The sequence below is a fragment of the Salvelinus fontinalis genome, chromosome 11 (assembly GCF_029448725.1).
Source record: "Salvelinus fontinalis isolate EN_2023a chromosome 11, ASM2944872v1, whole genome shotgun sequence".
NCBI classification, from domain to species: Eukaryota; Metazoa; Chordata; class Actinopteri; order Salmoniformes; family Salmonidae; genus Salvelinus; species Salvelinus fontinalis.
The window spans coordinates 25,244,251-25,271,769 of NC_074675.1; the positions used below are offsets into that span (position 1 = coordinate 25,244,251).

The 27,519-nt window shown below is 46.0% G+C and overlaps 1 protein-coding gene across 2 annotated transcripts in view; it reads left to right on the forward strand.

Annotated features, from left to right (window-relative positions):
- Positions 1-4,893: 4,893 nt before the first annotated feature.
- Positions 4,894-27,519, forward strand: part of LOC129865365 (receptor-type tyrosine-protein phosphatase zeta-like) — a 46,527-nt gene continuing 23,901 nt past the window's right edge. For both annotated transcript variants that reach the window (XM_055938103.1, XM_055938104.1), the window contains exons 1-2: positions 4,894-5,168; positions 24,612-24,680. In XM_055938103.1, coding sequence (XP_055794078.1) covers positions 5,105-5,168; positions 24,612-24,680 — 133 coding nt within the window. In that variant the 5' untranslated portion in view covers positions 4,894-5,104. The remainder of the gene's footprint in view (positions 5,169-24,611; positions 24,681-27,519) is intronic.

Consider the following 27,519-nt stretch of genomic DNA (forward strand, 5'->3'; position numbering starts at 1 on the left):
GTGGACCGGGGGTCATGTTGTCTCCCAGTCTTTGTTTTATCCCTAGAGGGAGGTGGAGACAGGAGGGTAGACAGGCACTGACTTGCTGCTCTTTGACTCTCTGGTTCTGTGGTCCCGATGAAAGCCCTGCCACGCACCGCTCTCCTTTCTCTGGGCTCAGGGAAGCCTGATGTCACGCGAGAGGGACTGGCTGGAAGGCCACACGAGGGCCTTTGAGGATGACTGAAGGAGCTCTGTGTTGCTGTTGCTTCTGCTGCTGTTGATTCACAGACGATTGCTCCACTCTGGCTGCCGTCTCTATGGCTGCCTGTCCCACTGCTGTTGTCTCTGGCCTCTGGCAGCTCTCTGTTCCACTGAGGGAGCTGTAGAGGAGGCCAAAGACCCACACAGAGGGACTGGACTGTCACCGTGAGGTAAATGTCCCTTCTCAGTAAAACATCTCTCTGGTACATGACTGACTGAAGGCTGGTTGAGGCCCGTCACAGGAAACAGACTGCTTGACTGAGTCTGTGGGGGCTTTTAGAGGGTTTCGTACAGATGTAGTGCTCCCTCCTGCCTCCTTGAGTTAGAGCGTTGATGGAGTATAGCATAAACGCTGTATTGACTTATCCTGTAGTTGAAAAGAGTGTAATCACGCTATTTGGTAAGGTTACATAACTCAATCAAAAACTGCATCGCCTGAGAGGATGTTGCCGTGTGCAGCCAGCCAGTGAGCAGCACAGCCACAGACAGAGAAGACAGGCAGCGAGGGATGTGTGTGTGTGTGTGTGTGTTTATGTGTGTGTGTGCAGCCACATGCAATGGGTTGACAGCGAGGGGGGTGTGCTTTTGCCTGCTAGCACGCACGCCTATCTGTGAGTGGCTGAGACAGGCATTGATCCGTTGGGGTTATGCAACGGGGTGTCCGGAATATTGAACTTCGCACGACAGTTGGCTGTCAATGATGTTGACATTCGGCTACAACCTACCAGGGTGCCATGGAAACAGGGCTGAGGCAGTTGAGGAAGTCACATCAGCAGGGAGCGAGAAGATTCAGGTTTTCTTAGAGGCCATGAAGGCAGATGAAGAGAGGAAGACACCACGGGAAGCCATTGTTACAGACAGAGGACACTAAAAAGACCTAACAGAACCGTGTCAAGTTCTAGTCTGGGTACCTGACTTTTACTACTAACTTGCACTCAATAATGCTTCTATGCATGTAACAGGAAGAGGGACTGCATGCATACAGTAGGGAAGATATGATGTTGTGCTTTATTGAAGGCTTGACATTGATTAGCAGAATACTGTTAGTAACTAAACAAGAAACCGCCGACGCCTAGGCTGGTCAAATCCAGGGGGAATCCTCTTCGTTGACAAACAGTCTTATGTTAGTCTAGCTGTTTGTGTCCCTCTTTCTCTCCCATGGTTTGTGTGTTTGTTTACCACAGGTAACTGTATCGCAGGTGTGTTGAGGTCAGCTAGGGAGATAGCAGTGTTCTACCATTGTCCTCTCTCTAACACTGGCCTGTGTGTTTCATATTCCCTCAGTAGCTGATCCCATCCCAGGGCCCTTCATCACCTAGACTGACTCCAGACACCAGCCACCACACACAGACACAGTCACTCCCTCAGAAGTAACCAAACACCTAGCAGCAAAAGTTGAGCTTCCTCTGGTCGTAAACAATGCTGTGTTTACCAGTAGCCAAAGATTTACACAGTATCTCACAACCACTCCCTTTATTGATGCACTTCTACCAAGTCCTTTATGTGTCACCTTAAATCGATTAGCCTCACTTGCAGGTCAACCCACAAAGGGCTGATGGGGAGAGACTATTCATTGACCAATAGCTCTGGTCCTCTCCTCCCTATCTACATTTTTGTAATAATGGCTTCCGTTGAAAATCCGACCCAACACTGCCATCCAGATATATTGAACTGTCCCATACCTATCGTACTTGGTTGTTACAAATCCAGGATGTGATCTCTCGCATGTGTTTTATATACGGCCTATGGTTTTCACTCCCTACCGCTGCAGCACACGTGTCTTTGAGGGGAGGGTAAGTGGGTCTCATACACAATACACATTTATTCTCCATCAAAACAGAATGTTGTCTTTTTGCCGTCTGTTGTTTCCCTGCTATTCTCTCCCTATGCAGTGAAACACACACACACACACACACACACACACACACACACACACACACACACACACACACACACACACACACACACACACACACACACACACACACACACACACACACACACACACAGGGGCGGAACTCGAGAAGCAAAACGACATTGTATTGAGCACCCTGAAAAATTGTGGTCCAACAAGTGAAATGCAGATCCTTCCTGCATAAACTCAAGATAGTCCTCTAAATTATGTTAATTTATGCAAGGGGAAAACAAGAGGGAGCCGTGGAGTAGCATGTTATTGTGTGTTTAAGTCCTGCCTCCAGATTAGAGTGGAAGTATCCAAGGGTGCACATTGTGAGAAGAGGCTCTCGGCCAAACCTCTCATTCGACCAGAAATCTAAATCAAAATCAAATCAAATCTAATTTTATTGATCGTGTACACGTATTTTTCAGATGTTATCGCAGGTGCAGCGAAATGCTTATGTTTCTAGCTCCAACAGTGTCATAATACCTAACAATATAAAACACCCAAATCCCCAAAATTCAAATAAGAAATTAAGAAATATCAGAACGAGCAATGTTGAGCACGTAATATAAATATATAGACAGTATGGCAGTAAATTAATAGAAAAGGTGTGTACAGCACTAGTTATATAGGATCAGCCGGGTCTAGAATTCAGTATATACATATGAAGTGTGTAAAACAGTATGTAAACATTATTAAAGTGACCAGTGTTCAATGACTATGTATATAGGTCAGTAGTCTCTAGAGATCAGGGTAGAGTACCAGGTGGTAGCCAGCTAGTAACAGTGACTAAGGTTCAGGGCAGGGTACTGGGTGCAGGCTGGCTAGTGTTGACTGTTTAACAGTCTGATGGCCTGGAGATAAAAGCTGTTGTCAGTCTCTTGGACCCAGCTTTGATGCACCTGTACTGTCTCAATGGTAGTGGGTTGAATAGGCCTTGGCTCTGGTGGCTGAGGTCCTTGATGATTTTCTTGGCCTTCCGTTGTCACCGGGTGCTGTAGATGTCCTGGAGGGCAGGCAGTGTGCCCCCAGTGATGCGTTGGGCAGACCGCACCACCCTCTAGAGAGCCCTGCGGTTGCGGACGGTGCAGTTGCAGCTGTTGCCCCTTCTTCACCACACTGTCTGTGTACATGGACCATTTCAGGTTGTCAGTGATGTGCACGCCGAGGAAGCTTTTCACCATCTTCAACCGCAAATTGACCGCAAGAACCCCAAACAGATATAATATTTGACTAAAACGTAATCATTTCAAGCCTTGTTTACATTCGTATATATGATCACGTGTCTCTCTATTGTGCGTGGGAATACTTGGGAACGGATTTCTTGAATTAAAATAACTTGGAGCTGATTTCCTTGTTTTTTTCAAGTCTATTATGTGTCCCGGGGTCAAAAAACATGGGGGGTGGCAAATAAAACCACCCGCGGGCCAAATTCGCCCTGCAGGCCGCCAGTTGGGGAACCCTGCTATAGGCCGTCTCTTTGCTGTTGGTAATCAGGCCTCCCACTGTTGTGTCGTCAGCAAACTATTGTCATTAGTGAACAGGAAGTACAGAAGGGGGGCTGAGCACACACCCTTGTTGGGGCCCTCGTGTTGAGAATCAGCGTGGTGGAGGTGTTGTTGCCTACATTCACCACCTGGGGTTGGCCCGTCAGGAAGTCCATGACCCAGTTGCACAGGATGGGGTTCAGACCCAGGGCCTCGAGCTTAGTGATTATCTTGGAGGGCACTATGGTGTTGAAGGCTGAGCTGTAGTCAATGAACAGCATTCTTACATGGGTATTCCTCTTGTTCAGATGGGATAGGGCAGTGTGCAGTGTGATAGCGATTGTGTCATCCGTGGATGGAGGCGATACGGAAATTGTAGTGGGTCTCGGGTGCCAGGTAAGGTGGAGGTGATATGATCCTTAACTAGCCTCTCAAACACTTCATGATGACAGAAGTGAGTGCTACGAGGCGACAGTCATTTAGTTCAGTTACCTTCGCTTTCTTGGGTACAGGAACAATGGTGGACATCTATCTTGAAGCAAGCGGGAACAACAAACTGGGATGGGGAGAGATTGAATATGTCCGTAAACACTCCAGCCAGCTGGTCTGTGCATGCTCTGAGAACGTGGCTAGGGATGCTGTCTGGACCTGAAGCCTTGCAAGGGTTAACAAGCTTAAATGTCTTACTCACGTCGGCCACGGAGAATGTGAGCCTTCGTTGTGACTGTAAGATCATGTTGCCCAGCACCATATAATAAGAGAAACAGTAATAGAGGTTTCATATGGGGCAAAGCCAACATCCTACCCCCCCCCCCCAGCTCCGTACTCTGCATAGGAGAAAGAGAACGAGGCTTGAGATCTGGATTCCTATAGGAATATTGAAGTGTTTGTGAACAACAATTACACACAATCGTAGGGCCTTGTTATTGGTAAATGATGGAACAGCCCTACTCTTCTCCCAGCTGTTATAGCAGGCCCCGAGACATTATCCTGTCTTTACTTATCCATCATGCCATTATACTGATTTGCCTCTATTTTTCATTTAGATCACAACTCCTTAGTGTAGGTTCATTAGGCACTAAATTGGCAATTCGTCTTTGTGAGTCAAAGTTTTGCCTTCTGAATGTGCACGTTTCACTTTCATCACTGGCCAGTCAGTAGCCATTTCATATCACCGTTCAGAGAGTATGTTCAACAATCTGTTTTTTTCCCCTCCCGCTGCGCCTGTGTGAGTAGTGGGCGGCGCGCATACCCAATCCCCCTCCCCATACCCAGCCAGTGTTGTACGTGAGAGAGTGGAGCCACTCCGTTTCCTCCAAGCAGAGAGCGAAAGACAGGGAGGAAAGAGAGGCAGGAGGACCGGAGCGCCGACATCGTCGGTATGAATCAAGTGTAGCATCTTAGAATTTCAGATTGTTTTTGCAACAATTATTTTTTTCGTTTAAAATTCCGTTTTGGCGCTGAATCTGAGACTATGGAACTGACTGTATCCAGGGTGCTGATTTCCATTGCGCAGCTCCTGGTTTCCTGCCAGATAGGTAAGGAAGAAGAATATTAACAGATTTCGAAAAGTGCAATGATTTATGTGTGATACGCCTTATCACTGAGTGGGCACAGCCCATGTCTGTAACAGGCTACGACTGTAGGCTCTGTATTTTATGTTATAGTGTATTCACTCAACGATGCCATATTTGACACTGGCAAACAAATAAAGACAGGGACCATGGTGAACTTAAAATGTGCATCTCAAATGCCACTCCACCTGACACGTCTCAGGACTGTGTATTTGGAGAAATTACACTGTTGATTTATCATGAAGAGACTTTTAACCTTTGGAGAACTTCTTCATTTTGTTGGAAGCATTTCGCTTGATATGTCAAGCGCACTCAAGTGTGGGCTGTTAACAGAGAGTTTCCGCGGCATGCCATTAGAGAGGGAGGGAGAGAGCCTTTAACTGGTGAAGCCATTGAAACATGGCATGAACACTGACAATAGGGTTGGTTTCGTGGATGGTTTTCTGGTCAACGATTAGATGGAAAAGAAAAAGCAAGTGCTTTTGAGAGATTTGAGATCTGCCATCTGCATCTTCCGTTTCTTCTAATCCCTTGGCTGAGTCGTTATCCGTGATCTAAAAGAAGCATCTAAGAGATGGACCGTTTTGCTGGCCAGTTTTATGGGAAATGGGAATTATGGGGAAAATTCTTTGGAGGGAAATGAAGGAGGGAGCCCATATCTAAGCCATCTGTTCCTCAATATGCCAGGCCACCATACAGGAGTAGGCTCCCCCCCCCACACACACACACTTACACACACACACACACACACACACACACACTGCATACGACACTCACACTGTCTCACAAATAGACACGTCCATCTGCATGCAAGACTATCACCAATTTGACTGTTTGGATACAATCACCACATTCACACCATGCCATATGTTATATATATATATATATACTGTAGACCACATTACGGTAGTTAGCCTAGATATGAACAGCGCAGAACAGTACATTAGGATCTCATTGTAAAGTAACTGTAACAGTTTTCCTCCTCCTCTTCGTCCGAAGATTTGACCAAAATGCAGCGGGTTGTGAATACATAATGAATTTATTGCAAGACGAAGACGAACACGAAAAACACTTGAATAAACTACAAAACAAATAAACGATGTAGACAGACCTGACTTGAGAACTTACAATAGACGAAGAACGCACGAACAGGAAACAGACTACATACATAAACGAACAAACCGAAACAGTCCCGTGTGGTGCACAGACACAGACACGGAAGACAATCACGCACAAACAAACAGTGTGAAAAGCCAACCTTTTATATGGTTCTCAATCAGAGGAAAAGTCAAACACCTGTCTCTGATTGAGAACCATATAAGGCTAATTACAAACCACCTAAACATAGAAACACAAAACATAGAATGCCCACCCCAACTCACGCCCTGACCAACTAAACCATACAAAAATAACAAAAACCAGGTCAGGAACGTGACAGTAACTTCAGCTGTGGTGTGTGCCAGTGCCACAGCTGGCAGAGCTGAGTACATGAGCACAGCCAGGGTCAAGTTTTGGGCATGGTTATTGGACATGGCTAAGGTTAGGGTCAAGTTTTCAGGGTTCAGTTTTCAATTCAGTCGGTTCAGAAAGTGGGACAATCCTCATAGGAAGCAATGGATGATTGACTGAATTGAAAACGGAACTGACCCCAACCCTGATCAGGAGAGCCCGGGGAGAGTTCATAAGCATGAGCGTGGTAATGACGTAATACCCATTGATCAGAGCCAGCAGCGCTATAGAGCCTCTCGCGTACACCAACCCTGTCCCTGTTCACCCAGCCCTGAGAGCACACAGAGTATGTTAGTTACACCATCAGTGGGGCATCAGAGTAGCTCTCTTCCTGACACTGCTGCTGATCGGTGGATAATGTTGCCCTGTTATGTATATAAATGAGATGGCCGTAACACCCTCGATGGGCAGGGCAAGAGTGTCGCATTTCGACACCCACCACGTCAGATTGTTCTGAAATTGTTTCTGTAGTTAGAAAGAAATAAGATTAGAATTCTTGCAACATTATTTTGTTGAAATAGAATTTTCTTCTCTGAGAAATGAAGCTAATTGATTACATCCAAATTTGTCCATTTAAATGTATAGGATTCATATAATATTCGAAAAAATATAGTACCTGACATCTGATTTGGACCAAACTTTTTTCGAACAATGGGTAGACATGAGGAATCCAAAGAAATTGTCTAAAGTCACCCACAGACCACACACCCCAACAACCACTATCTAGTATCAGTTCTCTATGTCTGACAAGTAGCATGAAGCTGCGGCTCTGAGTATTGCTTCCCGGCTCTGAGTAATGTATTCCCAGTGAATTTGATTATGTTCCACCCCCCCCCCCCCCCCTGTTTAGAGAAATTATTAATTGAAGTTGTTAGGTTTTACGTCCCATCCAACATCCTGATATTACCAAGTTCTGGCCACTAGGTGGTGCTGTTCCTGCTTTTAGGTGATATTTGTTAAAGAATCCTCCCCCTCAATGTTAAAGGGATAGTTCACCCAAATTACAATTACGAAATGACATGTTGGTTTCCTTACCCTGTAAGCGGTCTATGGACAAGGTATGACAGCAATCCATGCTTTGGTTTTGTTGTCCACTGTTTAAAATGCTGAATTTGTAGCATTTGTGGCACAAATCCAATGCCAAAGTCAATGGTATCTATATTAGCAAATCATGCTAAAGAATCAAAAAAGTATTTTGTAGCTCAACGATGTTACTTCTAGATGATTTGGATATGAAGCGTGAAAATGCATTGACTAACATTGACTTGCATTGGATTTGTGCCACAAATGCTACAAATTCAGCATTTGAAACATCACCATCTAATGATCAGAACCTGGTAGTATCAGGATGTACTGTAGGATGGGACATTAACCTAACGACTTCAATGACTCATTTCTCTGAACAGGGGGGGAAACAACATCACCAAGTTCACTGACAATACATTACATAGTATGAAGAAACAATACTCAGAACCGCAGCAACCATACTACTAGTCAGACATAGAGAACGGATACTGTATACTTGTTGTTGGGGTGTGATTGGCGTGGAATGTGGGGGGTCCGTGGGTGGCTTTTGAGAATTTCTTTGAATTTCTCATGTCGAACTCGTTGTTTGAAAAAAGTTTGGTCCAAATCGAATGTTAGGTAGTAAATGTATTGAATTTGAGTTGATTTGAATTTGGGTGCAATCATAATAGCTTAATTTCTCAGAGATCAAATGATATTTCAACAACATAGTGTTGAAGGAATGCTCATCCTATTTGTTTCTAACTACAGAAACAATATCAGAAGGATGTGACATGGTGGGTGTCATGGCTTGCTGAAATGACATGGGACGACCCTAGAGTGTTATTGAATGAATGGGAAGAATTGATCTTCCACACTGTTCTCTCCACGGGAGTGATTGGGATGTATGAAGTAACAGCATGCGATGGTGTACTCTTCGGAAAAAACGGTGCTATCTAGAACCTACAAGGGTTCTCTGGCTGTCCCCATAGGATAACCCTTTGAAGAACCCATTTTGGTTCCAGGTAGAACCCTTTTGGTTCCAAGTAGAAACCTTTTGGGTGCCATGTAGAACCCTTTCCACAGATGGTTCTACATGGAACCCACAAGGGTTCTACCTGGAAACAAAAATGGGTCTCCTATAGGACTGGGAATTGCCAGGGACCATAAGATACAATCTTATCACGATATATCACAATTCTATATGGATTGTGACTTGATACTGTGATTTTTTTGCGATTCAACGTTCCAAACATATTGCTCACTGTATGTCTGCTACAGAGGGACAACAGAAAGCCATAATAAAAGCGAGTTTTGATCAGTCGTGGATATAAAAGAACTGAAAACATGTTGGTTCACCGTTTAAAAAGAGGATTGAGGTCACACTATAGGACGAGAAATATAGCCGTTTTGGCGCTGGCACAGCCGACTAGCGATAACTAATGTTAACTACCTAGCAACAAATAAATCGATGTCATAGAATCATTATAATATAGTCAACAATAGAATCACGATACTCTACTGTAGACATCCCCCCCATCCCTATTCTCTCATGGGAACAGCTGAAGAACCTGTTTGGAGGTTGGTTGGGTTCTTTGCTGGTCAGTCAGACCTACGGAGTTGAATAGAATAGAATCGAGTATCTCTTGGAACACATTAACAGATGGTCGATGCTCTCTTTAATGAGCTGTAGCACCAGCAGCCTGTGTGAGACCGTAACAGTTGCAGTGTAACTCCCCTATGTGGATGTGGTGAGGGTGGGTGAGCCTGGGTGAGCCTGCTGACTACTGTTACGGGATCCAGCATCATTAATTAGGGTAGTTTACTCTGCTCTAAACCCACGGTGTATAGTTAATTGGCATTTGGCAGCATGTCCACTGCAGATTCCTTTGAACCTTGACAGAATGTACGCGGAGTAAAGCAAACAAAGCCTTAGACCAGAGCACTAGATAATGAAACATAATGAAAAGCCAGAAGGACTATTAAAAATAGAATGGGAGTCATCTACTGAATAGACACCTGCTAGTGTTGCGGACACAAATGTGTCTGGGTCAAACCAGTAACCAATTCAACTGCAACCTGGGTTAGGCTCAATTACACCCAATCATGCTTGTAAATAATTACCGCTTATAAAACCTTTATTAACTGTGCATTATGATACTATTCATCATATGAGCAATTTGCCTTAATAAAGAAATCTCGTTGGAACTGTGATAGAAGCAGATCATACACCCGATGCTATAGAACCAAAAGGGCTTCTTCCAATGAATGGTTCCATTTAGAACCCAGAACCCTTTCAGAACTCTTTTTTCCCTAGCTCTGTAAATCATGTTCCTTATCAAGCAACATCACCTGAAGAGACCTGTGATACAAGCAGATGATGCGTAACAGAGAAGCTATACATTAGCCATCAGGTTGGACTGGTTTACCCCTGGGTGCTTATGACGTCCTGTGATCTACAATATCTGGTCCTTAGTCCCGTGTGTAGATATGTCATCCTAATGCTACTTACGTAATGAGGAGAGAGCGAGCCCCCTCCCTCTGTGCTACGTACATAATGAGGAGAGAGAGAGCACCCTCTCCCTCTGTGCTACGTACATAATGAGGAGAGAGCGAGCCCCCTCTCCCTCTGGACGATCAAATGATCGATGTCTCTTATGTTTGTGAAAAGACATCCACATGACCTCTCTCCGTCTCTCTCTGTCAAATTAGATTTGTTTTCCCTTTCGACCATTGCTTTTAAATGTTAAATGAGTTTAGACTAGAGTTAAATGTCAAAGAATCACTGATATGGTTTGTCTCCTCTTCTTATTTGAATGTCTGCCGTTTGGATTAGAGGAGAGAGACAGATGAATGTCGGTCTAATCTGCTGTATAGCTATCTGTTTAGCCCCGTGTATCTGTCTTCAGAGACGGGAGTGTGTGTGGGTGGGTGGGTGTTCATGGAAACAAACATAGAGGCAGGATCTCACCTCTCGTACCATGTTTCTGTAAGTAGGCCTTTTCTTCTGCGACAGAATCCATTGAGGACATTACATCCCCAAGTGTTCATGCTGAGTCTCTCTTGTCTCTCTTCATGTTCACTCTCTCTTCTGATTTTTTTTACATGATTATTCACCAGACTATAAATCTAACAGATGATGTCAATATCACTAAGCTCACTCACCCGAAAGACAGAAATCTGTAACAGTAGCCATGGTAACATGTAATATGGTAAATTACTAGAACAAAATGATCTGGGGGAACTGCTTGCTCTCCAGACAGCGTGAATATGTTCAGTCTAATGTATGGATGGAAATAAGAGTTAGCTACGCAGTACGCCCTAGGCACACATATCTCAAGTTAAGATCCAACTCTGTATCGAAGAACAGAAAAGTTAGAGGTGTTTTGGAACATGTGATTTGTCCATATCATTGACATCTCATCTGTCTCCCCTCCATGTCTCTCTCAAGCACGGACGCATGGACGCACACACAGACACACCACTGTCGAGGGCCAGTGTGTGTCGTGTTCCATAGTGCTCCATGTGGAAGATGAGATTAGAACTGTAGAAGCGGACGGACCTTTACGCTGCAGCTCAGGAAAGAGCCGCTCTGTCCCTCTGTGCTGCTAGCACAAACTACGTCTTCTTGGAAGTACGAATCTTGTTAAAAATATTTTCTAAAGCCATCTTATGTGTCTCTCTTTGGGTGTCTAAAAAAACTATAATTGGCTTTATGGCTTATCTTACCACAAAGAGAAGTTAGACTCAGATGTGGATATAACTTATATGATAGTAATTTATCATATAAGCACTCATTTTGATTACAACTTCTTTTGATGTATCTGAAAGCAATATTATTGAATTATTCATGCTTTATTTAAACCCTTTATTGGGTATATTTTCAGTAAATGTATTTTATCAGCATGACATTCCTAGTCAACTGTAATGTAATTTATTCATAAGCATACTTAGCCTATACCACTAATCCACTTACTGTCTCTCTGAGCCATGTAGTCACAGTTATTAGAGCTTGCTCCATCCCAGTCATGGCTTTGATTGCAGCATATTGTCTACTTGGTCTTACTGCGAGTTGAAGTTCCCTTGCAATACTATGCCATATGGTTCTCAATATACCCTGCTATAGCCCAAGATATATCAATAATGGAAACAAGTAATGAATCATGTCTATAGCACCATGCCAGTACCAGTCCATGGATTACTATCATTTACCCGTACCCATAATGTTAACATGCACAGCAAAATCAATGGTGTACCTTTAATTCTGAAATTGTCAAATGTACACTATTATCAGTGAACATATAAGTCCCACTGTACTGGTGTTAAAATAACACTTTTGAAAGTGTTAAAGATTTAAATATGTTGGAGTGTTCCCCATTTAACTCTTAAAATTTCCAAAGGAACTCGATTGTGCCGTTTGCAGAACTCAACTGTAGAGTAATATGCAACACCTACAGTGTAAAACAACACTTGATTTAGAGTAAACTGGGCTCACTTTGCTTAGTGATGGCACTCTTACACTTCCTCAGTGTAAGAAATTAACACCTGTAGTGTTACGGTACATCATTTTGGGTGTTGTTTTAACACTGCATGGTGTAAAGCCTAATTTGCATATTTCCCAGGGTGCCTATTCTTTTTGAGTAAATTGTAGACTTAACACCCATGACTGTATTTGTTAGTGACAGAGACATGGTGGTTGAATTATTTCTTTTTAACAGCCTGTGGCTTTCACCAAATGAGTTCCTAGGGGAATGTTATCATTCAAATTAAACTCTGACAATACAGTCCATATGTCATAAGGCCTTAATTATTGGCCTAGTAAATGTCCTAGTTTTACCCCAACACAGCGGTGTCAGGAAACACCCGGTTTCAATTGGAATCCTGACATAGTTAGGATATCCGACAGTTGGAATTTATATTCACCCACAACCTGCATTCAGAATGACAGTAAAGATTTAGAAACGAAATTTAAAAAAAACACTACATAAACCATTTAAACCAGTACACCCATTTCAGTAATGTGTACAATAAATCTAACTAATTGATTGGATAAGTTTAGAAAAATGTATGTTATTCATCTTTGTGTCGCATAACATTAATGAATTAATCAATGTACATGCAAAAACACAAATATTAAAAACAATCCCCCAAAAAGTACCTGCAGTGTAGCATGCAGGGAGATATAGTAATGATGGAGGTGGTTTTAATGGACTGTTTTACTCACCACAGTGTAAAACAATAACTCTCGTTATTAACACCAACACTCCAGTTTTATTTTACACCACTGAGTGTTAATTTCACTCTTACAGAGTAACTCCTGAATCAACACTAGAAATGTTACACTGAAAAATCAATCCTGGACAATTCGCTGTGTGGCACCATCCCAGACAGGGCACTGGCTACCTAAAGAGAGCTACAGTGGACGGTCCCCAAGTCGTGCTCTTTCTTAGAACATCCTAAATCACCCTCATCCGCAGTGTAAATGTTTAGAAAGCAGTGACAGCGGAGAGGGGGAGGGAGGAAGAGGAGGGCAGTGAAACTAAAAGGCCAGAAAGAGAAAGGGATATTCTATTTTCTCTTCTCTCCCTCTTGACTTCAGGAAGTTGGTTTGGAGTTATAGCGTCAGCCTGACAAGAGCAAGGCTTGTCTGTGGCTGGGCGGTCTGTCACAAAGGACAGTGTTGTTTCAAGGAGAGAAACTTTAATAAGAGGCAGTGGGAGATGGTGGGTCTTGGGGAATGAGATGACTGAGGCTGGAGGGGGAACCCAGGGAAAGCCGGTGGGAGAGGGGCTGCAGACTGCAGTGAAAGATGGAGGGGAACCTCAAGTGAGAGGTGGTTGGGGGGGGGGGGGCAGTGAAAGATGGGGGAGTGCGTGTCCATGGCGATGGGAGAGGCAGCAGAGGATGTCAGTGTGGAAATCAGGGTGGCCCGATGCCACAATACATTCTATGGTTGTCAAGGAGTCCAGTGCTGATGCTCTCTGCATGCTGATGGAACCGATGGAAAACCTGTGCTGCATCTCAATACTGTATGCCACTTCCTCTCTTTGTCTCCTTTCCTTCAGGAAGCCACATTAGACTATTGAGATGCTTATATAACTCCGTGCTGTGATGCTGAGCAGATGAACACGGTGCATTTCACTGCACTCAGAGTGGGAGAACCGACTGGCTCTAACACACACACACGCGCAGGCAAACACACACGAACGCACACACCATCTCCACTAACTCACGTGGACACAATCCTACATACCCAAGTAACACATAAACACACTACCAGTGTACACACAGTCATGACTTCAAAGTGGGACTGAGCATTTATGTCATCATCAACCACACAACCCCCTGTGTGCCTGACCACAGTAAGTGCAGTGACTGTACCTGGCTCTAAAATACTGGCTCTGCATTATGAAGCTCTCTGTTCCTCCGTTTTCTCCAGCTCTCTGTGCTCTCTCCCCTCCCCGGGGGTGTCTCTCTCTGTGACTGATTTATTTATGAGTTCTTCTTGGGATGCGGCGGCCCCTATTTCAGACGGGAGGAGCTCGGAGGAAGGAGCTGAAACTTTGTGTTTATTATTTTAGGCCGTCCCTCACCAGGGAACTCCCTGGCTAGTGGCTCAAATTAATAACAGGCTTTTTCATGGGTTGTTTGTTCACAAATGCTGTATTTCACGGAGCGTTTTGTGGAGGAGACAAGTAAACCCTCTACCTCGGCATTCAACTTAAATCTCATTCAGCAGAATTTGGAGAAAAGCTACCTTGACAAAGTCTTCAGAGTGCAGGACCATAGGAGAGATTGATGGGCTCTTCTTGAGTGCAATGCACAGCACACACTCACTTATGCCAATGGATGCAGCAGAATCAGGGGAGGAGTAGTCACAGAGGCACAGAGTCTGTCACAGAAATGGAATGATACAGACAAACTCCCATGATGCATTAGCAGACCTTCCACAGGCCTATGACTGAGAACAGGACAGCTCTGTCCAGTGTCTTAAACTCGGAGCCATTTTAGCGCTTATGGCTCTGGTTAAAAACCCAGTTGTTCTCAATAGAAGGTAGAGTTAAACCACTCAGCAAATTATCCAGTGTAAAATCAACACCGAGAGTGTTAAATTTAACACTGGTCCAGTGTCTATATGAACACACTGCTTAGTGTAAAGTCTTGGTTTTGGTTGAGACGTGGTTGTTGCATTCATCCATGTTCAGTCCTGTGGCCTCAGAAAATATTCTTTAACACACTGCAACACATACTTATTTTCGAAGACCATGTTTTACCCTAATACAGTGGCCTGAAACTCATGGTATACAGGCCACATCAGGCCTGCAAATCACATTATGCTTGCTTGTAAAGGGATGTGTAATTCCTTCTGGAATCAAGCCAGAGTGGGAATAACCAACATTTTACATTTTTATTCACCCACAACCTGCATTAAGAATGACTGCTGGGTTGGGAAGACTAAGATATGAGACTACATAAATCATCTAAACTGGAACAACCATTTCAGTAACGTGTGCAATAAGTCCGCTTATCAGATTGGATTAGTTCAGAAACATTTATGTTATTTATATTTGAGTAGCATAAGATTAATTAATCAATCAATTTACATGCAAAAACAGAGATAATGAAACAAACATTATTATTTATTTTTTTAATCAACCTGAAATACAGCATGCTGGGAAATGTGATATTGATGAGCGTGGTTTTGGTTTAACACATGGTTATTTGCACCAACACTGGGGGTCTTTTACACTAATGAGTGTTAATTTAACAATTACTGAGTTAATTTCACACCTGAATCAACACTAGATAATGTTACACTGAAAAATCAACACCAGGTAAGAGTTGCCGATTTTCTATGCAGCAGCAGTGAGCTTGACGGTGGATGAATAAATGTCCCTCTTTCAATGATGAAATTTCAAATTATAAAAGTCTTTATTGTCCCTAAGAGGGATATTTGTTCCACTGTCATTTCACTGTCCAGATGTTCTGGACAGTTGTTCTAACCTCCAGCTGTTCCCCTATATTGCCACCTACAGAAGTAGACCCTGAGGCCTCTAGGCTTCTAGGCCTCACGTTCCCACGGTTACCACATGTCACATGTCTGACCTCACTGCAACAGCTGGTCCATGACACATTCCCATAGGCCCTCTCTAAAACGGACGCACATCATCATGATATGGATGTATGTTGTTATATATACCGCTAAGTCCCCTTAGAACAATGCGGCGTTTGACAGTGCTCAGAAGCTATATCACCTGTTTCATTTGGGCCTAACCCTCTTCAATCTTCCAGTGGTAGACCTGCAAGTAAAACCTGCAAGGAGAGAACACATGCTACTAATAACCTAATTCACACATGGCTTTCAGTCACAGAAGCTGTGATATGATGATGTCATGGGGTGTGGCAGGGAGGTATGTATGTCTTGCTCTATGTCCAACAGGTGCTCTCTAGAATGTTCTCAGTGTGTATTGATCACAGGAAAGAATAACGATGATCATTGGCGTTTGGCATCGTGGATGCATTTCTGCTCTGCTGTAGCCCTTGACGCCCCCCGCTGCACAGACTCAGAGCTGGTGCCAGTCGCTCTGTCTCAGTGCCTCTTGTGTGGCGTGAGTAGCATATTATTCCTGTCCCCTCACAGACGGAGGATGTGTTCTACGATCCGGACCACGACCGTGGCCGTACGGTGAGTCCCTAGGGACAGTGAAGTGAACCACATGCTCTGGGCGGCTGAGCGGCTCAGCGCCCGGCCAGAGTAAAGTGAATCCTTCCTGTCTTTTAGTTTCAGTCTGAACCAGCTTTCATCTCTCTCAGGGGTCCACTAATCGGCTATTCATTAGCATGCTAGTAAGACCCTCCTCCGCTACAACAACACAGTGTACAGTACAGTCGCACGCACACACACACACACACAGACACACAGACACACAGACACACACACACACACACACACACACACACACACACACACACACACACACACACACACACACACACACACACACACACACACACACACACACACACACACACACACACACACACACTCCCACCATCCATCCATGGTTATACACTGTTCTTACTCATTAGTAGAAGGCCAGGTCGGGGACTCCCATGTTCCATCTAGAGTCTAGACTAGAGGGTTCAGGTTTGGCCTTTCTGTAAGGCCTGGCTCTATTGTAACAGATACACTTTTAGTTCCTGGCCATGGCAGGCAGGCGCCCACTCAGTCTAGCTGACCGGGGGTTAAAAGAAGAGGTCAACACTCCGCGGCTAACTAATTCACTTTATGACAGTTAGGAAACCATATTGGCCTTTCACCAAAGAAATACTAACATTTGAGTGGGACTGTAATGTAGATTTAGGAGCGCCATCGTTAGAGCTGATAATGACAGAGAGAAGATGGAGAAAAGGGCCAAATGAAAGAGAGATGGAAGGAAGGAGAGAGAAGGGAGTGAGAGAGAGCCAAAGAGGTTTCAGGCCAGCTTGAGTTTGCCGCGTTCGTGGGTGATATAGTCATACGTCAGCCCCATCGTTAGTGCTGAGAAGGACCAAAAAAAGGAGAGAAAGAGGCAGGAAAGGAAGGAGGGAGAGAGAGAGCCGAGAGGTTGTAGCTAGCGTTGATAATGGGCTCATTAACATCACACTGTGAGGGATTTTAATCTAATTTGCCTCTGGCTTCTCTCTGTGACACTGACTGAAGCAGGGCCAGGACACTGGGGCTCAGATGGATCTGTCACACGGGAGGGGGGGGCTGTGTGTGTGTGTGTGTGTGTGTGTGTGTGTGTGTGTGTGTGTGTGTGTGTGTGTGTGTGTGTGTGTGTGTGTGTGTGTGTGTGTGTGGTACAGCTCTTTCCTTTCCCAAGGCTGTTTCCCTCTGGAAGTTATAGCATACAGTTAGTATTGTGGCAGGAAACAGAGGTCAGCGGTACGTGGTAAAGACCTACAGTGGCTTGCGAAAGTATTCACCCTCTTGGCATTTTTCCTATTTTGTGTAAAGGCAGTCAATGTTGTTCTCCTCCTCAAACGAGGAGGAGCATGGATAGGACCAAGATGCGGATTGAGGGAAATAAGCCATCTTTTAATGAAAACAGCAAACAAGACACTACAAAACTACAAAACAACAAACGTGACTAACCTTCAACCGTCCATGTGTGGACACAGGAACAAACACCCACAAAACCCCACTCTCAATTAGAGACAAACGATACACACCTGTCTCTAATTGAGAATCATACCAGGCCGAACACAAAAACCAACCTAGAAATACAAAACATAGACTGCCCACCCAAAACACACGCCCTGACCATAAACACATACAAAAACAACATAAAACAGGTCAGGACCGTTACAGAACCCCCCCCTCAAGGTGCGAACGCCTGGCGCACCAGCACAAAGTCCAGGGGACGGTCTGGGTGGGCAGTTGACCACGGTGGTGGCTCAGGCTGAGGGCGAGGTCCCCACCCCACCATAATCAATCCCCGCTTCTTTATCCCCCTCCCAATGACCACCCTCCCACTAACACCACCTAAATGAAGGGGCAGCACCGGGATAAGGGGCAGCACCGGGATAAGGGGCAGCACCGGGATAAGGGGCAGCACCGGGATAAGGGGCAGCACCGGGATAAGGGGCGGCAGGTCCTGGCTGAGGGACTCCGGCAGGTCCTGGCTGAGGGACTCCGGCAGGTCCTGGCTGAGGGACTCCGGCAGGTCCGGGCGTAGGGACTCCGGCAGGTCCGGGCGTAGGGACTCCGGCAGGTCCGGGCGTAGGGACTCCGGCAGGTCCGGGCGTAGGGACTCCGGCAGGTCCGGGCGTAGGGACTCCGGCAGGTCCGGGCTGAGGGACTCCGGCAGGTCCGGGCTGAGGGACTCCGGCAGGTCCGGGCTGAGGGACTCCGACCGGTCCGGGCGTAGGGACTCCGGCAGGTCCTGGCTGAGTCACTCCGGCAGGTCCTGGCTGGACGGCTCTGGCAGGTCCTGGCTGGACGGCTCTGGCAGATCCTGGCTGGACGGCTCTGGCAGGTCCTGGCTGGACGGCTCTGGCAGGTCCTGGCTGGACGGCTCTGGCAGGTCCTGGCTGGACGGCTCTGGCAGGTCCTGGCTGGACGGCTCTGGCAGGTCCTGGCTGGACGGCTCTGGCAGGTCATGGCAGGACGGCTCTGGCAGGTCATGGCAGGACGGCTCTGGCAGGTCATGGCAGGACGGCTCTGGCAGGTCATGGCAGGACGGCTCTGGCTGGTCATGGCAGGACGGCTCTGGCTGGTCATGGCAGGACGGCTCTGGCTGGTCATGGCAGGACGGCTCTGGCGCTAGGCAGACGGCAGACTCTGGCCGGCTGAGACGCACTATAGGCCTGGTGCGTGGTACCGGAACTGGAGGTACCGGGCTGAGGGCACGCACCTCAGGGCGAGTGCGGGGAACAGGAACTGGGCACACTGGACTCTCGTGGCGCACTCTAGGCCTGGTGCGTGGTACCGGAACTGGAGGTACCGGGCTGGAGACACGCACCATAGGGAGAGTGCGTGGAAGAGGAACAGGGCTCTGGAGATGCACTGGAAGCCTGGTGCGTGGTGTAGGCACTGGTGGTACTGAGCTGGGGTGGGGAGGTGGCGCCGGATATACCGGACCGTGAAGGAGGACACGTGCTCTTGAGCACCGAGCCTCCCCAACCTTACCAGGTTGAATGGTCCCCGTAGCCCTGCCAGTGCGGCGAGGTGGAATAGCCCGCACTGGGCTCTGCAGGCGAACCGGGGACACCACCTGTAAGGCTGGTGCCATGTACGCCGGCCCGAGGAGACGTACTGGAGACCAGATACGTTGGGCCGGCTTCATGGCACTCGGCTCGATGCCCAACCTAGCCCTCCCAGTGCGGCAAGGTGGAATAGCCCACACTGGGCTAAGCACGCGTACTGGGGACACCGTGCGCTTTACCGCATAACACGGTGTCTGACCAGTACGACGCCCTCTTACTCCACGGCAAGCCCGGGGAGTTGGCTCAGGTATCCAACCCGGCTTCGCCACACTCCCCTTTAGGCCCCCCCCAAGAAATTTTTGGGTGAGCCTCTCGGGCTTCCAGCCTCTCATACGTGCTGCCTCCTCATACCAGCGCTCCTTGGCTGTGGCTGCCTTCTTCACCTCCCGCGAGCGGCGATTCACACCAACCTTAGCCCAGGGTCCTTCTCCGTTGAATATTTGTTCCCAACTCCATTCCTCTTCTCTCCATTGCTTTAGTTCCTTTTCTCTCTCCTCAATCCGCTTGGTCCTGTTGTGGTGGGTGTTTCTGTAAAGGCAGTCAATGTTGTTCTCCTCCTCAAACGAGGAGGAGCATGGATAGGACCAAGATGCGGATTGAGGGAAATAAGCCATCTTTTAATGAAAACAGCAAACAAGACACTACAAAACTACAAAACAACAAACGTGACTAACCTTCAACCGTCCATGTGTGGACACAGGAACAAACACCCACAAAACCCCAGTCTCAATTAGAGACAAACGATACACACCTGTCTCTAATTGAGAATCATACCAGGCCGAACACAAAAACCAACCTAGAAATACAAAACATAGACTGCCCACCCAAAACACACGCCCTGACCATAAACACATACAAAAACAACATAAAACAGGTCAGGACCGTTACATTTTGTTGCCTTACAACCTGGAATTAAAATAGATTTTGGGGGGTTTGTATCATTTGATTTACACAACATGCCTACCACTTTGAAGATGAAAAATATTTTTTATTGTGAAACAAACAAGAAATGTGACAAAAAAATCGAAAACTTGAGCGCGCATAACTATTCACCCCCCCAAAGTCAATACTTTGTAGAGCCACCTTTTGCAGCAATTACATCTGCAAGTCTCTAGGGGTATGTCTCTATAAGCTTGGCACATCTAGCCACTGGAATTTATGTCCATTCTTCAAGCCAATACTGCTCCAGCTCCTTCAAGTTGTTCCAGTCTCAAATCTCTGGAAGACTGAAACAGGTTTCCCTCAAGAATTGCCCTGTATTTAGCGCCATCCATCATTCCTTCAATTCTGACCAGTTTCCCAGTCCCTGCCGATGAAAAACATCCCCACAGCATGATGCTGCCACCACCATGCTTCACTGTGGGGATGGTGTTCTCGGGGTGATGAGAGGTGTTGGGTTTGTGCCAGACATAGCATTTTCCTTGATGGCCAAAAAGCTCAATTTTAGTCTCATCTGACCAGAGTACCTTCTTCCATATGTTTGGGCAGTCTCCCACATGCCTTTTTGCGAACACCAAACATGTTAGCTTATTGTTTTTCTGGCCACTCTTCCATAAAGCCCAGCTCTGTGGAGTGTACGGCTTAAAGTGGTCCTATGGACAGATAGTCCAATCTCCGCTGTGGAGCTTTGCAGCTCCTTCAGGGTTATCTTTGATCTCTTTGTTGCCTCTCTGATTAATGCCCTCCTTGCCTGGTCCGTGAGTTTTGGTGGGCGGCCCTCTCTTGGGAGGTTTGTTGTGGTGCCATATTCTTTCCATTTTTTAATAATGGATTTAATGGTGCTCCGTGGGATGTTCAAAGTTTCAGATATTTTTTTAGAACCCAACCCTGATCTGTACTTTTCCACAACTTTGTCCCTGACCTATTTGGTGAGCTCCTTGGTCTTCACAGTGCCGCTTGCTTGGTGGTGCCCCTTGCTTACGGGTGTTGCAGACTCTTGTGCCTTTCAGAACAGGTGTATATATACTGAGATCATGTGACAAATCATGTGACACTTATATTGCACACAATTAGTTTATTTAACTAATTATGTGACTTCTGAAGGTAATTGGTTGCACCACATCTTATTTAGGGGCTTCATAGCAAAGGGGTTGAATACATATGCACGCACCACTTTTCCGTTTTGAATTTCTTAATTTTTTTTGAAACAAGTCATTTTTTTTCATTTCACTTCACCAATTTGGACTATTTTGTGTATGTCAGTTACATGAAATCCAAATAAAAATCCATTTAAATTACAGGTTGTAATGCAACAAAATAGGAAAAACGCCAAGCGGGGTGAATACTTTTGCCAGGCACTGTATCTTAGATCCTGTATACTATAGAAGGAAGAGTATGTATTCATACCATTGACTGTTTCTTCAGTGGTGACAATGGGCATTCTCCCTTCATCCCCCCCATCTTACTTTTTTACAGTATGGTAAAAACAATCGGATTATATGGAGCATTAGACCCACCACGTGACCACAACATAGGATAGAAACAGAGTTGGTCATCATGACCCTTAACCTCTGACTTAACAACAACAACACAGGTGGGTTAGTAACTAAGCGGTGTCTCGGTAGATACAAGGCAATGTGAGTAAGTAGATTTTCGAGGAAGTAAGCAAGCAAACAAATTCATTGATTTTCAACTGTGGGGAATAGTTAGTCTTTTTCTCGCTACAGATTTTGGTTCATTTTTTCACATAAACCAGTGGGCATCAATAAGCCTTAACCCTTAAAACAAGTGACCAGCAGTGAGCAGTAACAGCAGCCCATGCAGTCAGAAAGAGCAGGTGTCCTGTAAAGTAGAGGATGCCATCTGACACTGATTCCAGTTAATACTATGGAGCTCCTTCTCTGAGTGACACACACACACACACACACACACACACACACACACACACACACACACACACACACACACACACACACACACACACACACACACACACACACAGTCTTGTACAGCTAACCTTGTGGGGACATACAATTCAGTCCCATTCAAAATCCTATTTACCCTAAACCTAACCCTAACCTTAACCTTAACCTTAACCCTAACCCTAACCCTAACCCAAAAACCTAAACTTTATCCTAACCCTAAACCTAAACCTAACCCTAGCCCCTAACCCTAACCCTACAACTAACCCTAGCTCCTAACCTTAATATTTAACTTAATTCTAACCTTAACACTAATTCTAACCTTAACCCTAAACCCCCTAGAAATAGCATTTGACCTTGTGGGGACTAACAAAATGTCCTCAGCTGGTCAACTTTTTGTTCGTTTACTATTCTTGTAGGGACTTCTGGTCCCCACAAGAATAGTTAAACACGTCCACACACACACACACACACACACACACACACACACACACACACACACACACACACACACACACACACACACACACACACACACACACACACACACACACACACACACACACACACACACACACACACACACACACACACCGGGCTGCCAGTTTCCTTTCCTACATGGCACAGAGAGCGCTGTTATCCTTGGACATTACCGGGTCAGAAAGAGCGTGTCCACTGGGTAACTTAGCTATTTGAAATGGAGAGGTTTGAGTGGCGGTAAGAGAAGGGCATAGGAAGAAGATTGTAGCACTAGTGTAAATGTCAGCAGTAGGTAAAGTATAGTGCTCTTAAAGTGTACTTTGATATGGATCATTAGGCTTCCATCCTGTTAAAATCTTTGGGATTAAATCCACTAATGCTTAATATCCTTCATTCGATCTACACAGCGACACTCTGATTGTGTAAAACAACCCCCCCGTGTGTGTGTGTGTGTGTGTGTGTGTGTGTGTGTGTGTGTGTGTGTGTGTGTGTGTGTGTGTGTGTGTGTGTGTGTGTGTGTGTGTGTGTGTGTGTGTGTGTGTGTGTGTGTGTGTGTGTGTGTGTGTGTGTGTGAGAGAGAGAGATGTAGAGAGATAATGTAATGAGAGTGAATGAGGGAGGAAGATGGAGGGGAAAGAGATATACAAAGAGGAGGAGGAGGCAGAAATCCATTAGAGGAGTAGATGTGTGTATACTGTGTGCCGTAGCAGACACACACACACACACATACGGATTGAGCAGCCATTTTCTCTAGACCATTCATCTCTCTAAACACTGTTGTCTCTTTCGAGTAATTACTTTGGACCTTTTGAACTCTACGTGTGTGTGTGTGTATGTGTGTTGTTCCCACACATCACCCTATAGCCATTACCTTCTACTGTCTCTGTAGCAGATAGCTCGCTACATCACTATGTGGAATGGCGAGAACAACACAATCTCTCTGGGTGAGTCAATAAAGATGACCAGTCCTTCATCACGTTCCCATTAACCAAGCTGTTTACAGAGAATTCTGCTGGATGAGAGAGGGATGAACGAGGGTTGAGAGGGGCTAGAACAGACAGCACTGTGACGTGCACAGAAAGTGGGTGGAAAGTGACGCCAGCCAAAGGCTTGTAAACAGAGAAAGAGGGAGAAGGAGAGAGAGAGAGAAGTGCCCTCTAGCTTGTGTCACACCACTTGTATCGCCTTCCTCGCCCCTCTCCTGTGTCTCACCTGACACTCTCTCCTGTGTCTCACCCCCTCTGTCTCCTGTGTCTCACCCCCTCTGTCTCCTGTGTCTCACCCCCTCTGTCTCCTGTGTCTCACCCCCTCTGTCTCCTGTGTCTCACCCCCTCTGTCTCCTGTGTCTCACCCCCTCTGTCTCCTGTGTCTCACCCCCTCTGTCTCCTGTGTCTCACCCCCTCTGTCTCCTGTGTCTCACCCCCTCTGTCTCCTGTGTCTCACCCCTCTCCACAGTACCCTTCTCTCTCCTGCCCTTGAGAAGAGAAGCAGTATTGAGAGCAACTCAACAAATGGCAGGTCAATCATATCCCCATAGATAAACTAAGTGGCTGTGATGTGGCATCTGACATGAGAGAAATAGCATGTCATCATATACAAGGTCATGCAGCAGGTGCTGGGGTCTCACATGACAGAGTGTGTATGTTCCTCTCAGTGAGGCGTATTCTAACTCTCTATTTTTCCCTCTCCTCTCTCTCTCTTTCTCTCTCTCTCTCTCTCTCTGTCTCTCTCTGTCTCTCTCTCTCTCTTTCACTCGTTCTCTCTCTCTGTCTCTCTGTCTCTCTCCCCCTCTCTCTTATAGTGGCCTTGACAGAGGCGTACTTCAAGGCCCAGAGGAAATTCACAGACGACATCGACTGGTCCTACACAGGTTGGTAAAGTTACATGAACAGTGTGCATGCCATGGGGTATTCAGGTTTGGAATTACAGGAGGGGCTAAGGGACTGAAATACCATTGTGAGCGTCAGTCACCCCCAAGAGACTTCGGGCACCCCCAAGAGACTTCGGGCACCCCCAAGAGTCAATGTATAATTCAAACCCTGCAGGCATTTAGCTCTACTCTGCCTCTCGGTGACAGATCGGAACATATGGTTGCAATAGTACCATATGCTACCTCAGCCCTGACTAGTGCACTAATGTTAAACCTGCTCAACACAACCAGTACTGATGGTCTTTTCTCCACACCCTGACAGACATAGGGGATTAAGCTCAGCTATCCTAAGTCCTTACATGGAGTAATTGCTCCATTAGTGAGATAGACCTGACTTGACTGGTCTCGCTTGGTCAAATCTAACCGTGTTCTGGTTTTAGGGAAATTGAGCGAGGGCGTTTAAATTGAGTTAAGGGCCAGTCATGCTAAAATATATATATAAATATATATATATATATATATATATATATATATATATATATATGATTTCCATCCTTCGTCCCAAATTGCTTGACTTAATTTCATTACACTCTCTCTGTCAATTTGCATTCGCATAACAAACAATTCTGCTTGTTTGGTAATAAGCATTATACTTTATATTTTCCACTCTGCTGCTCTGAAAGTTCAGGGCCCCGTCACAACAAACTGAGTCCCAGAGAGATGAGAGAGAGACTGCAGGGCTTAAGTGTGTGTGTGTGTGTGTGTGTGTGTGTGTGTGTGTGTGTGTGTGTGTGTGTGTGTGTGTGTGTGTGTGTGTGTGTGTGTGTGTGTGTGTGTGTGTGTGTGTGTGTGTGTGTGTGTGTGTGTGTGTGTGTGTGTGTGTGTGTGTGTGCGCGTGTTTGTGTGCATGCGTGTGCCTTTATTTGTGCTTGCGTATGTATGCCTTTGTTCGTGCATGTGTGTATGTGCATGCATCATGTGTGTCTGTGTGTGCTCGCATGTTTGCGAGTGCGTGGGTCTGTGTGTGTGTGTGTTTGTCTGTGTGTGTGTGTGTGTGTGTGTGTTGTGGAGCAGGCTTGTTTATCAGCCCGTGCTATAATAGTAGTGAGTGTGCTGTAAGTATGGGTTACTGAGCCGTGAGGAAGAGAATTAACATGTGAAAGCGTACACCTCATTGTGAGGCACAGCGTGACGTATGGAGAAAGAGAAACGGGGAAAGAGAGCAGAGAGAGAAAGAGGGAGAGAAAGAATAGAGAAAAAATACCTATGGAGAGAGAGAAACACGGAGAACGTGAAGAGAAAGTGAGCAAGAAAAAGGGAGATAAACCTTCTCGGACGTTAACATATGGTAGCTAGCTTTAAAGCTTTAATGCTGGTAGCCTTTACGGAATATGCAATCCTCTTGCTACATGCAGCAGCATGCATTTGCTCAGAATGTTTTGGCTCAAGGTTACTTTTGAGATCCATTTGTATGATTTACACTATGCTGAACATGAATTAGATTGTCAGGTTGGAGCACGAAATGCTCCCTTGAGTTGGAGCACGGAATGTAATTTCTCTGTAAATATTTTACCGTCAAAACACACAGTGTGAGATAAAGGATTTATCTTGTCCTCTGTCTGTCTGTCTTTGTGCAGGCAGACTATCCCAATCACATAGGTGATAACCTGATATTCTGTATATACAGTGTATGTGTTCATATTTGAGCATATGGCCTAGGACACAGATTTTGTGTTCTTTTTCAGACTTTGTATCCTTGCGTGCCCTGCTACTGTTTGTGTCTCCAAAGTTGATACAGTAAAAATCCACCGTATCCCCCCGTTAACCCCTCTCCCCAGGGGGTCCCTGTGATCCTCATGTCCCCCCCCCACCCAACCCACCCCCACCCCCGATTTCCCCCGTCTCCATCTGCCGGTGTGTGTGTGTGTAATCTCTATCCTCTGATAACCCCAGGCCCCAGTGTAGGCCACGCGAGACAGTGTCCCCAGCCACCACAGCAGCCCATTTCCTGCATGTGTAAATCCTCTGATCTCCTTCTCATGGCTACAGGGCCCGTGTGTCCCTATACTACCCTCGCTCTCTGTCTGCCTCTTTCTCCTTCTGCTGGGCTCTAACACAAGGGACAGAATAAATGATCCAACTCTCAACATGTAACGGAGGTGGCTGGCGTGATGACTAACCTCGCCTGAGACCTGAAGACTTGCGTTAGCTCCCCCAAGCTAATGCTCAGCGGGCTAACACAGGACTGACCCAGTCTTACATAAACACACTGGCCGGGCATAATGCACATTCAGTACAGACAGCAGCCTCTGCAGCAGCTTCTAACAGCTCTAACGGGCTGTTAACTACCACCTCATTGACTTACTCCAGCTCTGCTTACTTAGTCATACAGGCAGCCGTTAGTTAGTGTTGTTTCTGCTCCAGTTGTCTCCAGCCGTCTTCTCCACCCTCCTCTCCTAGAGCTTCTGCGGTTGAGGATGAGGTAAGGGTTGAGTTCCCCCCGCTCCCCTCTCCCTCTCTGGAGGTTGGGTTCGGGTTAGGACCTGGGGTAATAGTGTAGTTGCTGGGGCTTAGGTACTAATGCAGCAGGACTCAGAGACCCAGGAAGGGACTTAGTCATGCTGGATGGTGATGTGTTTCAGGGCATCATTACACTGACTGGGGACCTCTAGTAGAGTTGACAGATGGGGGGGGGGGGTTTGGACGGACGAGTGGAGGAACAGTACCCCCTCCCCTCACACACAGAAACACACACACACTCACTCACACACCCACACACAAACACACACACACATACACAAAAGTATGGTGCGTTTGGTTAGCCAAAACTCCTAACATA